The 12,844-nt window shown below is 45.0% G+C and overlaps 2 protein-coding genes across 2 annotated transcripts; both read left to right on the top strand.

Annotated features, from left to right (window-relative positions):
• Positions 1 to 242: 242 nt before the first annotated feature.
• On the top strand, positions 243 to 3,013 carry si:ch211-155e24.3 (uncharacterized protein LOC100150696 homolog). The gene is made up of 4 exons (XM_010889894.4): positions 243 to 632; positions 744 to 865; positions 1,000 to 1,111; positions 1,277 to 3,013. Exons 1-4 carry the CDS (start codon positions 419 to 421, stop codon positions 2,422 to 2,424), a joined length of 1,596 nt encoding a protein of 531 aa, XP_010888196.2. The 5' UTR covers positions 243 to 418; the 3' UTR covers positions 2,425 to 3,013.
• A 200-nt stretch (positions 3,014 to 3,213) lies between these two features.
• si:dkeyp-68b7.12 lies at positions 3,214 to 12,574 on the top strand. Its single transcript, XM_010889907.2, has 14 exons — positions 3,214 to 3,295; positions 3,833 to 4,068; positions 4,145 to 4,247; positions 5,896 to 6,040; positions 6,194 to 6,276; positions 6,951 to 7,058; positions 7,156 to 7,274; positions 7,470 to 7,629; positions 7,833 to 7,930; positions 8,065 to 8,136; positions 8,460 to 9,170; positions 9,298 to 9,464; positions 9,585 to 10,288; positions 10,407 to 12,574. Exons 2-14 carry the CDS (start codon positions 3,981 to 3,983, stop codon positions 12,133 to 12,135), a joined length of 4,287 nt encoding a protein of 1,428 aa, XP_010888209.2. The 5' UTR covers positions 3,214 to 3,295; positions 3,833 to 3,980; the 3' UTR covers positions 12,136 to 12,574.
• The last annotated feature ends 270 nt before the right edge of the window (positions 12,575 to 12,844 follow it).

The following is a 12,844-nucleotide window of genomic DNA, read 5'->3' as shown; positions in this document are numbered from 1 at the left end:
TACATTACTAATCAGACCCCCCAAAATTGCTAATCTATTAGGAATAGGATCAAAGGAAACGGAGCTTCAGCCCCCGTTTGGCCAAGGCCTGGCCTTCAGCTCCGGTTGAAGCAAAGCTTAACGACACCACTGCCCTAAAAAAATAATATAATCTAGTGTGGTTTGTACCTTACTATTGCTGATTCTACACATTTGAAGGCTGTTAAAGTCAAAAGTTTACGGTAATGAATACTGACGTCATGAGTTGAGCGGAAGTGATTGCGCACGCAATTCTCACTTGAGATATTGTTGCTATTTATCAACATCTACGGATTGCTATTCGCATATTAGATTGGAAATTGTTTATTTACTTCACTTGTAAATTGTTGCTTAGTTACCTTTCAAAGAGAATAACAATTTGTTTTTTGAGCTGGAGAAGATGGCCAGCTGCAATTTTCAAGCACAGTTGGTGTCCATTATGGAGGTATTGGCCAAAGCAGCTGTAGCAGAAATAAACAGACGTGTAGATGATAGCTGTGCAGTTATACGTTTGGAAATGACCCAAAGCCAGCGAGATATTGATGTTCTGAAAAGGAAGTGTCAAATGATGGAGAGCGAGATGAAGAAGACACGAGGACGAGTCAGGAGAAAAGGTAGATGTGTTAATGATGATTTGGTTGCACAGTGGAATAACGCAAGAAAAACACTTGTTATACAGCCCTAATGTTGTATATACTGAATATGCTACCATAATTTGTTTTCAGTTTTTTACCCCATGGCATCAGAGAGGTCTGCATATCCAATCAAGATTGTTTTAAACAAGCAGAAGAGTCGTGCACAGTGGAGGGACGACGAGATGGCTGTTGAAGAGGACTCCGAGCCCCAGGTTTGACATGCCATCTTTTACAATTCGAGACCTGACCACTTGATCAATTCAGTTCTAGGTATAGTTGGTGAGTTCACTGCCTTTGTGTGATTGACATTGTGTGTGTCCAGAGAAGTAACCTCCTTTTGTTGAAGCCTTCAGATGCGGAGCAGAGAGTGGAGTCCGAGCCCATACTGATAAAAGATGAGGAGACCGCAGAAGACATGTGGACTGACCCTCAGGAAGAGCTCAGGATCACTGCAGATGGTAGGTGTGGTCATTCAGGGTGATCCTGATGACAAACTGCTCTATTGGTGTTAGATGTTTTATGTTCATTCATATAGTGTTACTGTTGGTTTTGAAACAGTCATGGTGTGCAACTTTTACAGATTATTTATAATGCTTGTTTCATGTACGTGTCTAAATCCACAGAGTCTAGTTCCAAGGCTGGCCAACCACCGTCCTTTGAGCAACGTCAATGTGATAAAGACTTCAACACACAACCCAACATATCTACCGGAGAGATGGTGGGGCATTACCCCCGTGCTGATGATCCCGAGGAACCAGCCCCATCCCAGCTTGTGTCTACAGAGAACGCTAAGGTGTTCACCACAGAGCAGCACCAGCCAGACCAGGATGAGGACTCTCTCGAGTTAGTGATGGTGAAGGATGAGAGAGAGGAGGACCTGGATCACACCGCAAGCCTGTCAGGGCCTGACCACTTTGTCATGGATGAGGCTAATGGGCAGCTGTGGACCTCCGTGGATCCAGGAAGAGACAGTGACCCTCACGGCCACCCAGATTTCTCCTTTCACGCGACTGAAGAGTACTCTCAGAATATCTCACTTTTCCCATCTCACAGTGGCCTGCCTTCTGTTTCTACTGTGGCAGATGAGGCAGGGCCACCCGTGACCTCTTCCATAGGGAAACAAAATGCTAGCATGTTCAGTGCAGCGGCGCACATGAAAAGACACGTCAAGACGGCGTCTGAGGACACTAGGCAAACACTGCATGCGGGACAAACCGGCGAGAGGCTGAATGCCAGTAACGACACTAGTTTAGCTTTGCAGCCAAGGCAGCATCAATACAGGGCTTCAGAAGCAACCGTGAGATTGAGTGAGTGCGTGACCGGGTCGAACATGGCCACCACCTCCACCTTCTCTGGGTACAGCCTGAGTCGCAGCAGTTTCAACATGGTGAAGAGGATGAGGACGCAGTGGAGGTCGGGGGGAACCACGGACAGGCGCTTCAGCTGCACGTTCTGCGGGAAGAGCTTCCAGCGCTTCAGTCAGCTCAAAGAACACCTCCGGAGTCACACCGGGGAGAAGCCGTACACGTGCGAACAGTGTGGCCGGAGTTTCACCAAGCAGTGCAACCTGATCAGACATGCTGTGGTCCACAGTGGGGAGAAGCCCTACGAGTGCACACAGTGTGGGAAATGCTTTACTCAGCGCTCCAGCATGAAGTCACATCAGAGAACTCACGTAGGGGAGAGTCCGGTGTCTCAGTATGTTGTACCCGCATACCCTGGGGATCCACACTCTGGTTTAATGTTGTCTCAGACCAGGTGGAACAAATAAGGATGTGATTGAATGAGTTTTCAGTAGAACGTTGTACAGATGCTATTTTGAGACACTTCTACTCGTGTTTGATTTACAAAATTGTTTTCTTTGACTGTATATGGCCCTTTCCTTAATCTTAATAAGATATTTATTTACATCTCTTAAACTTGTGTTTCTATAACAAAATGATAAAAAAACTTGTGACCTATTCAATAAAAAATATTTAATGAAAGAGTCAATCTTTACTTGTCAGTAACATATAGGCAGTCTGTAATATATAAGCACCATGTAGTTGTCTTGGTAGTGTCTCAAAGATTTGAGTTCTTGGTTAACCCAGACTAAAAATGCAGAATTTGGTCAGATTGTGCCATTTTTGTTTATGTAGGCTGTCCATGAAATATGTGTTGTTGTCTGTCTGGAATGTCACTTCTTACCACAAGGGACAGTATCATGTCAGCTTATGTTAAGAACTAAACTGAGACTGTTTTATTCTGGAGTTTTGTATATGTGATGATTTATGGCATTAAGTCAAGGCAATTAAACATTTGTTTCAGTATAATAGGCAATACATGTTCATGCAGCTTTACATTTCACATCTGGAAACTACTTTTACTCTAACTGTTGTCTAAACTGATACAATATAAGGGTACTGAATAAAACCCGTCACCTGAATTAAAGACCATTAAATACTGTAGGGGGCTAAATAAGTTAAGGTCATGATTGGTTGTTTCAATAACGTTTTTTTGATATGCCAATCAACAGAGGCGTTGATAATGGGGGAGATACACAGAAAGAAATGCGATAGAGACTCAGGAAGTCAACAGGGGAAGTTTAGTGGTTTCTTGCGTCATCACAAGCTGCTTCTTGGTTGTGCCGGTGCAGTGTGAAGGTAAGAACCATCTTAACTTTCTTTCTTATTCTTTTTACCAATAACTTACCCACAAAATGTAATAGGATTATCAGTGACTGACCATATGTTAGGGGTAGGATAGTAAGGGTCAAGGGGATGGAGAGGTGGGGTCAGGCACCGAAGCTTCATGTTCTACGACAGGCCTGCAGTCACAACGATGTACAGTTCAAAAGACTTCCGCTGCATTGAGAGGGCCACAATGGCTGCGACAAGCAGGGAGAAGAGGCCTCTACAGGCCACCGAAAACAGTCAGAGTTGTGGTTTGAAGTGCCAAGATGTCCATTAGCATAGAAAGACTAGGCATGGTTGAGTTTGAGGTGTCCGCAGATCACTGCACTCGGATGGACACGCTACTATTGGGATTAAGGGTGTGGCCTGTTTGTTTTGTGACCAAAAGACATTATGGGGAAGTGAATCTGCTGTGGTCCGCGAGTGACGCAAAGTTTGATTTTAAGTAATCGTGCTGGTGTCCTCATGTTGGGAAGATTAAGACGTTGCTGGTTTCCTACTTCGCAGAGAGCCACCCAACACAGCGCAGGACGGCATGACTCAACACAATGCCTTAAAACACAGGTCGGCATAGCACGCTAACCCAAGGCACACCACGGGGTGGTTAAAAAAAAAAAGACTGGATGTGAAGGAGGTTGAGACAGAAGACGAAGAGATGCGGCGACTCCGGAGGAAAGGCGGGAACAGTGAAAAGGTGTTCGGCTGTGACCTGTTAGAGCACCTGGGTGCCACCTGTCAGGAGGGTGAGTCCCAAATGCCCCGAGGCCATGGACTAGAACGCCGACTGTCAGCCTAAACGTCATTTTGCATCCCTCTCAGTTCCCCAGGTCCTGCGGAGCTGCAGTGAATTTATCGAGGAGCACGGCGTTGTAGATGGGATCTACAGACTCTCTGGGGTGTCATCTAACACACAGAAACTAAGGTAGGTAGGAGTGAGAGAGAGAGAGTGTGTGTGTGTGTGTGTGTGTAAGCGATCTCCTGGTTTTACTATATACAGTGAATTCAGAATGTATTTAGATCCATTCACATTTACCTTGTTTTATGTTACAGCCTAAAACGGATTACATGGAATTGTTTCCTCATGAATCTACACACAATACCCCATAATGACCTATTAAAAACATTGAAATATCCCATTCACGGGACTATTCAGAACCCTTCACTCAGTTACATTTTGAAGCACAATTTGGCAGCGATTACAGTGTCAATTATATATGGGTATGATGCTACAAGCTTTGCACACCTGTATCTTTTTAACAAATCCTCACAAGGTCTATCAGGTTGGATGGGGAATGTTGCCACACAGCCCTTTTCAGGTCTCTCCACAGTTCTATCAGGTTCAAGTTCATGCTCTATTTGGGCCAATCAAGGACATTCACAGACTTGTCCCAAAGCCCCTCCTGCCTTGTCTTGGCTGTGTGCTTATGGTTGTCATCCTGTTGGAAGGTGAACCTTCACCCCCAGGAAGAGGTCCTGAGTGGTTGGGAACAGTCTGTATTCTGCTCCATCCATCCTTCTCACGATTCAATTCAGTCTACCAGTCCCAAATGCTTTAAAACATCCCACAACCACGCTTTAGCGCAAGGATAGTATTGGTCAGGTGATGAACGGTGGCTGGTTTCCTCCAGATGTGACACTTGGCTTTCAGGCCAAAGAGTTCCATTTTAGTGTCATCAATCCAAAGGATCTTGTTTATCATGGTCTGAGAGTACTTTAGGTGCCTTTTGGCAAACTCCAGGCTGTCATGTGACTTTTGCTGAGGAGTGGCTTCCATATGGCCAGTCTACCATAGAGACCTGATGGGGGGAGTGCTGCAGAGATGCCACTGTTGTTCTTGGGGACCTTCAATGCTGCATTTTTTGGTACCTTTCCCCAGATCAGTGCCTCGACACGATCCTGTCTCAGAGCTCTACAAATTGCTTCAACCTCATGGCTTGGTTTTGTTCTGACATGCAATTTCAACTGTAGGACCATAAGTTGACAGTTGTCTGCCTTTCCAAATCCCGTTCAATCAGTTGCATTTGCCTCAGGTGGACTCCAGTCAAATGGTAGGATCATCTCAAGGAAGAACGGGATGCGTCTGAGCTCACTTTTAAGTGTCATAGTAAAGGACCTAAATACTTATGTACATATATCTCTGTTTAGTTTTTCATTGCAAAAATTTATGAAAAATCGGTTTGAATTGTAATTATGGGGTGTTATGTGTAGAAAATATCTATTCATTACATTTTAGTACAAAGCTGCAATGAAATAAAATCTGGAAAAATGTAAGGTGTACAAATACTTTCCTGAATACACTGAATGTGAGAACCAGAGGTCCCAAAAACAAGAAAACCTGACAGTTCAGTCCTTACAAGGAAGGGCTATTTCCAGGTTAAGTTTAAAGTAAAGCAAAACATTTAGATTAATATTAGGGTTAGTTTGAGGTTCAGGCATTAAGCTAAGGTCCCACAAGCATAGAAAAACAAATGTGCAGGCGCTCCCTGTCTCCAACGCATGTCTGCTTGAGTACATGGGTTTGTGTGTGGTTATGTACAGCATGTAAATGTGATGCGTTCGCCCCTGAACAGGAGTGAGTTTGACAGCGAGGGGACCCCAGATCTCAATAAGGATGTGTACCTTCAGGACATTCACTGTGTCAGCTCACTGTGTAAGGCCTACTTCAGAGAGTTGCCCAATCCTCTCCTCACATACCAGCTCTATGACAAATATGCTGTGAGTATCTGCCTTAGTACAACACTTGACAGTCATTCAGATACATGGAAAGCCATTCTGAAAATGTGTTCAGGTAGTAGATACAACATCGTTTCATTTCATTCCTACTGAACAAGACCTAGCATGTAGATGTTATTATACATCCGCCCCTAGGAAGCTGTGGCGATTCAGCTGGAGGAGGAGAGGCTGGTGAAGATCAGAGATGTGCTGAAGGAGTTACCTGCTCCGCATTACAGGTAAGCCTTCACCTTAAACACTTAGCCGTTTCTCAGACTTCCTAAATACAGTGTTCATTTCAAAGGTTACAAGAGAAACTGAAAATAAATTTTAAAGGCAGAACCAAGGATATGTAAGTAACATCTGGTAGCCTCTAAACGTGGTTGTAATTAACAAAGCACTGTTTTATTCAGACAAATGGGTCTCGAACCAAATAGGACCTTTAGGAACGTGTTTTATGTTTCCAGTAAATCAGATGCTCTGTCCTACACAGAAGATAAAAGACAATTAGTGTCTGATTTCCCAGACCTTTTTGATGCATTTTAAACCTTACTACACATACTGTATGATTACAAATCAAAGTAATTTATTTTGATAGCTTCAATTAAGTTACATTGTGATGTTGAATATATCTTTTTTATTTTTAGTCTTTACATAATGGGGTGGCACATATTTGATAAAAATGTGGTCATAGGTTTAAAAACCTGAGAACCCCAATTATATAACATAATAATAAAGTAATATTTGCTAGTGTTTTCATAACATTAACATGAAAGTCTATTTTATAATTTGGAAGACTGTTTTGTTGTTTTTCTACAGTATGTATGTATGTATGAAAAAGATAATCTACATATGTAAGAAATTTATGGGATTAAACCCACTTCCCCATATCTGCCCTTTCCACCTCCCCCAGGACTCTGGAGTTCCTGATGCGTCATCTTGTCAGAATGGCTTCCTTCTCCTCACACACCAACATGCATGCCCGAAACCTTGCCATTGTTTGGGCTCCAAACCTTCTCAGGTGTGTGACTACACGAGAGAGAAAGATGTGAACCGGGTATAAAAGATAAATGTACATGGTTCAGCGTTGTTTCTTAACGCTCTGAGGGGTTTTGCAGATCTAAAGACATTGAGGCGTCAGGGTTTAATGGTACTGCAGCCTTCATGGAGGTGAGGGTCCAGTCAATCGTGGTGGAATTCATCCTCACGCATGTGCCACAGCTGTTTCCGGATTCAGGTACATGTTTTTGGCCCCTTCATCTCTGTCGGCCATCTGCCACATCTGTTCATTAGTGCACACCGTAGCAAAATGTTTTGCAATGGCAAACGAAAAACGAGAGCTTGTTATTGGACACGTAGTCAGACCCTGTTTGTTTTCTCCCACCCAGATCTCACGTCTCTCTTTCTTTTCTTTTTCACCTCCCTGTTAAAGGTGTTTCTTTAGAGCGTCGTAAGTCGCTCCCATCTCCCTCCATACACAGTCCAGAAGAGCCTTTCTTCCGGGCCCTGCCATTACAGTTAGGCAATATCAGCCCAGGGGATGGTCCACCAGCCATGCGCTCCTACCATGCAATCATAGATGGCACAGACAAGTAAGTAAAGTAAACCTGAGAACCAAGACATGGACAAATTCTCATTAATCTGATGATGATGAGTAGCAATATAGTGGTTGGGGTGGCTAGAGCTTTAGGGGATTCTAATGCTAATATATAGACCATTACTAGGGAATATAGTTCTTCTTCCAAAGTAAGAAAAGCTGTCTGCCGAGTAACAAAAGTGATATTCTCTTTTTCAGGAGAAAGGGATCTCTGAAGGGCAGGAAATGGAAGTCCATCTTCAACTTAGGAGGCAGACTCCATGACCCAAGACGAAGAAACAAGAACTCAACCAAAGGTATGATTAACCCTGTCCTAGAACAATTGGTGAGACAGTGATGTTTATATCCTTCAGTACAATGCATGGCTTTGCAATGGCAACAATATTGCATGTCCGTTTTAAAATCACACAATTTTATGATTTTTCTTTAGAAAAAGAGAAAACTGTCTTGAGGCCAGCCAAGAGCATGGATTCCCTGAGCTCAGGGGCCTATCAGCATGAAGGTGCTCCTTTCTTGTATATCCCCTCTCTTTATCTAGAATGTATGTTGTTGAATCGGTTTGCAGAATCGTAGCTGGATTAAAAGAATGCATGCATGCATGTTGCTGATGCTAAGAAATACTTTCATTGCTGTGTTGAAGTAGTATTATTAGGTGGCAAGTAACATAGAGGCTAAAGTATTTGGGCCAGCAACTTAAATGTTGCAGGCTCAACTCGCTAAGCCAGAAGATCAATTTCTCCAGTAAGTCGCTCTGGTCTGCTAAAAGACGTAAAAGTAAAGGCTTACAGTTACAACAGTTTTATTCTGTTCACCATACCATCGCAGGCTCCAGACTACGACCCCCTTCCACCACCTTGAGCCCCCTGGCCCAGCCCTCTGCCTGCCCCCAGGGGGGTGCTGAAGGTGGGCCATCCAGTAGCGGTATGGGCAGCGGCTACGCGGTGACCTACCGGAGGGGTCAGGGGGCTAGTGTGAGTGTAGTGAGTGGAGGCGGGGGGACACAAGGCTCGTACAGCCGACTGGACACATACAGCGGCGGGGCCAACAGTACGGACACCCTGCAGCCACCTTCCAGATCCCCAGGAGTGTCCAGCAAAGCAGACCGGCGGGCTGGGATCCACATCTCCGGGCCTTTCTCGGTCACCGTCCCCCTTCACATAACATCAGGCCTGGCCTTTGGGGTGCTGCAGGGGGGTGGAGCAGACCGGAACATGATAAGAGGAGGACAGGAGGGCGGAGAGAAGGGAGAGGGCGGGGAGGGCGACAGACCCAAGGAGCAGGACGGAGAAAGGCACATCCAGCTGGATGCTTTTGGGGAGACTGATCTAGAAAAGAGGAAAGATGAAGAGGCAATGGAGGAGAGGAGAGAGAAGGAAGATGAGGGAGAGGAAGAAGTGAATGCGGACAATACGTGCAAGCCATCAGAAGAGATGGCCAGAGATAGTCAGGGGGATGAAGAAACCCCTGATGATGATGAGGAGGAGGAGGAGGAGGAGAAGGAGGAGGAGGTGGATGATGAAGAGGGGGAATACATGGGTATGTCTGATCATTCATTTCTAGAGCCACTAATGTTTTGAGTGAGTTTTTAAATCGAAGGATGGACAATTGGCACTGAACCACTTTCAAAGGGCTTGTGTGTCAATCTGTGATGTTTCTTATTCAGATATGAAAGTGCTGACTGCCCTGGAAGCCCCCGATATGGCATCTGTCAGACAGGAGGCTGTTTCCACAGACCCAATGGAGGAGTATGATGCACAAGACCAGGACTGTCCATTGGACTTTCAGGATACTTTTGGATTCCTGGACCTCATGGACAGTGTTGGCAGCCAGGTGTGTGTGTCTGTTTGTGTGTGTGTGTGTACGCGGGTGACCTCAAGCTATGTAATTGTGCGTTTGATTAGGAATTTACTCATGTTGCTAACTCCTCCTCTTCACTCTGTCTATTCCCAGATGTTCCAGGAGTTCTCAGTGGAGCCTCCTCATGGGGAGTATGATGACGAGGTGGACCAGGGCACCCCTGGACAGTCTCCTAACAGACCTGACCCTGTCACACAGACATGTGTAGACATACACACACCGCCGCTGACAGGCTGCCAGACACACACACTGACGTCCGCACACAGACCTCTAAGCTTTGATCAACATGGGCAAACCAACAAGTCCATGAGTCTGCCTTACATGTCCAGGCCATTCCTGCCTCCTCTGTCCTCTTCCTCGGAAGATGAGGATGATGAGGATGACGAATATGACGAAGAAAATGATGATTACGATCCAGAAGATGACAATGATATGTTCTGTAAAAGTCTACCATCTAGTTTGGTGTTCAGCAGACAGAACTGGTGTGGGTCTCAGACCGACTTGGAAAACATTTGGCCCCTCCCCTCTGAGCCCCCAAATCAATTGGACAGTGCCTCTTATGACAGACCAATTCCTATGAACCAATCACAGGGTTCTGAGGCCAGGATACCTCCTGGGTGCTTGGACACTGATTCACCAAAATGCTGTGACCCATTAGAAGAGGTATTGCGGCAATGCAAGGCTGATGAAGAGAACAGGCCTGAAGCAATGGAACTGGTGGAAGAGGATACGGGTCAGGACACCGGAAGCCATCAGAAGGACCAGGAAGACTCCCTGACCAATCCGTGCTCAGAAAGGTAAAGCAGATGCGAGTTATGAAGTGAATCCAAGTAAAGACCAACAGCTGAATATAAATGTGTTTCATTTTACATGTCACCATAGATCACCTGATGTGTCTTACTATTCCCTTTGCAGCACTGAGGTAGAAGAAAGTTCCCACCAGGTTGACAGCAGCATCATGGAGGAGGAGGGTGCATTAGATGACAGTGAGAGAGGCGTTGCTCCAGCTTCTTCATTAACGGTCTGTGAGAAGACCTCCCTGCAGATCACGGCAGATGGACAGGGAGAGGACACTGGAGTACACATGCAGCTCAGAGACAAGGGAGAGGTCTCAAAAAGTCACTGTGGTGAAGAGGCTATGATTTCCCAGGTTTACAATGGGGATACAGCAAGTGAAGCCAAGCCTGAAGACCCACACAACAAATTATTCACAGCCATTCATGTGGTTTCTTGTGCTGAAGAGACAGAGAACATAATGAATGATCAGTCAGAACACCTTTCTGGTGATTTAACTTGGGGTGTGACGGAGCAGCATGAACCCAGTGTTGACAGGGAGAAAAGAGGTTATGGAGAGAAGCCGACAGAGATGGAGAAGAGAGAAAATAGCAATGAAATGAACAAAAAAGAGTTAGAGGAAATGAGAGTTGAGAATGAGGGTGATATGGGCAAAGAACAAAAGAGAAATGTATTAGAAACAGAGGACAAAGGAATGGCGGTGAAAGTAGAGATGGAGCAAGGTAACGTGTTCCAAGAGGTAGAAAACATGACAGGTGAGGAAGGGGAAGGAAGAGACGAGGAAGAGTACATGTTTGAAGAGAAGCGAAGCACAGTAACTAGGGAGGAGATAATGGAAAGTGAGCATGGAACTGACAGACAGGGGGAAACTGAGGAAAGAAAATCCATCACGGAGGCGAAAGAAACTAAAGAAGTGGGAGAGATCCCTGAGATACAACAGCAGGAAATAATACATGAGACGTGTTTAGAAGAAGAGACAAAACAAGAGGAGGAAGGAATTAATACCACAGGAGAGACTGAGGAAGAGGCAGCTAAAGATAGTATGGAAAACATTTTGATTGATAATGAGATGCCGGAACAGGCTCTAGAGGCACAGCACGTTGTGCAGACACAGAAGATGGACGTAGATTTAATAAGGGATGCTTTGGCAGAGAGCGACGGGGAGGGAGATGAACAGATGGGTAGCATACCGGTGGTCCAGTGGGAGACAGAGGAGGGTGAATCAACAGGGAGAGACAGGGAGGAGGAAGAGGAGACAAAAGAGCAAACACCATCAGTAAGGGAGGAAGAACTTAAAGATGTCAAGATGAACTGCCAAGAGCTCAATCAAGGAGGGAAAGAAGAAAGGGATGTTGAAGTTAGCTTTGAAAAGGGGCCAGGGAGAACGCTGGTCACGGCTAAACAACAAAGTCCCTCTAAAGTGCATCTAGCAAGATCCGTGCCGGTAGTGCCGCCCAAGCCACACCACTGCCGAATGACCGCATTGAACCTCCGACAGCAGCAGCAAGACAGGGTGAAGAAAGACGGGGACCGGGACATGGGAAAGGTTCCCAGGGCTTTAGCACAGCATGACAAAGAGAGGAAGATGGAAGGAAAGTCCGAGCCCGGCAGAGTCTGGGAGACGGAACCAGGGGGGAATGAGGACAGGGAAGACGAGGGTAGAAGCAGAAGGGAGTGGCAGACACCGTGGGGAGGGGAGCGGGAGAGGAGGGACCTGGACGAGCCAACGAAGAACAGTCCTATCAGTATGTGTTTTGACGAGGCTGTTGCCATGGGAATCAAGAGAGGGAGAGAGAAAGAGGGATGTGAAAGAGAGAAACAGAAAGAGAGGGGATTTGAAGTACAATAAAGAGAGGAAGAGGTGAACAGACAAGCCAGTAAAATGTTGTTGTCATTGACTCTTTCTGGAACGTTAGTATGCACACCGATCAGTTATATTTCATACTGTTTATAGAATTATACCTGGGTCTAGAACCAGTACAGATTTAGGTCTACTCCGAAAAATGAAACCTTGGCGACTGCAATCTCTCTTTCTGAAAATGTCCTCCTGTTTGTTGACATTTTCAACCTGTTAACCTAACATGCTATTTTAACTTGGTTTTAATCAATATGCAAACACGTTGTCAATTACACTCACACATTTAAATATCTGGCAACACATCTAATGCATATCCTTGGGTATTAAGGGTAAGCAAAAATGTAATATTTTGTGTCATTATTTTAGTCAGTTCCATAAATAAATGCATTTTGTATTTTTACTTTGTTTTGTGAATAAACTTCCACATCGAATGCCCTTTTGTGCAGCATGTTATTTGTCACAGTTTTCAGACCGGCAGTTGTGCCTTTTGGAAGTTTGTAATTTTGAAAAGACTGTTTCTCCCTAACCACTTTTGCATGTTAACGTCACGGCCCATAGCCCAGGCTATATCCCCATTAAGTATCAATCAATCAAATGTATTTATAAACCCCCTTTTTAAATCAGCAGTTGTCACAAAGTGCTTTTACAAAACACCCAGCCTGTAACCTTAAGGAGAAAACAACAACAGTGTTGAATTTCA

This window comes from Esox lucius, chromosome 3 (assembly GCF_011004845.1).
Source record: "Esox lucius isolate fEsoLuc1 chromosome 3, fEsoLuc1.pri, whole genome shotgun sequence".
Taxonomy (NCBI): domain Eukaryota; kingdom Metazoa; phylum Chordata; class Actinopteri; order Esociformes; family Esocidae; genus Esox; species Esox lucius.
Note: the sequence above shows the minus strand (reverse complement) of the source record. Positions and strands in the feature narration are given on the sequence as shown.

What these genes read in the sequence shown, in the direction of transcription:
- si:ch211-155e24.3 (XM_010889894.4), top strand. Translation starts at nt 419, where the DNA reads ATGGCCAGCTGCAATTTTCAAGCACAGTTGGTGTCCATTATGGAGGTA. An exon ending in AGGACGAGTCAGGAGAAAAG is followed by an intron (nt 633 to 743) that starts GTAGATGTGTTA and finishes ATTTGTTTTCAG; the next exon opens with TTTTTTACCCCATGGCATCA. An exon ending in GCTCAGGATCACTGCAGATG is followed by an intron (nt 1,112 to 1,276) that starts GTAGGTGTGGTC and finishes CTAAATCCACAG; the next exon opens with AGTCTAGTTCCAAGGCTGGC.
- si:dkeyp-68b7.12 (XM_010889907.2), top strand. Translation starts at nt 3,981, where the DNA reads ATGCGGCGACTCCGGAGGAAAGGCGGGAACAGTGAAAAGGTGTTCGGC. An exon ending in AGGGGCCTATCAGCATGAAG is followed by an intron (nt 8,137 to 8,459) that starts GTGCTCCTTTCT and finishes ATACCATCGCAG; the next exon opens with GCTCCAGACTACGACCCCCT. An exon ending in ACCAATCCGTGCTCAGAAAG is followed by an intron (nt 10,289 to 10,406) that starts GTAAAGCAGATG and finishes TTCCCTTTGCAG; the next exon opens with CACTGAGGTAGAAGAAAGTT.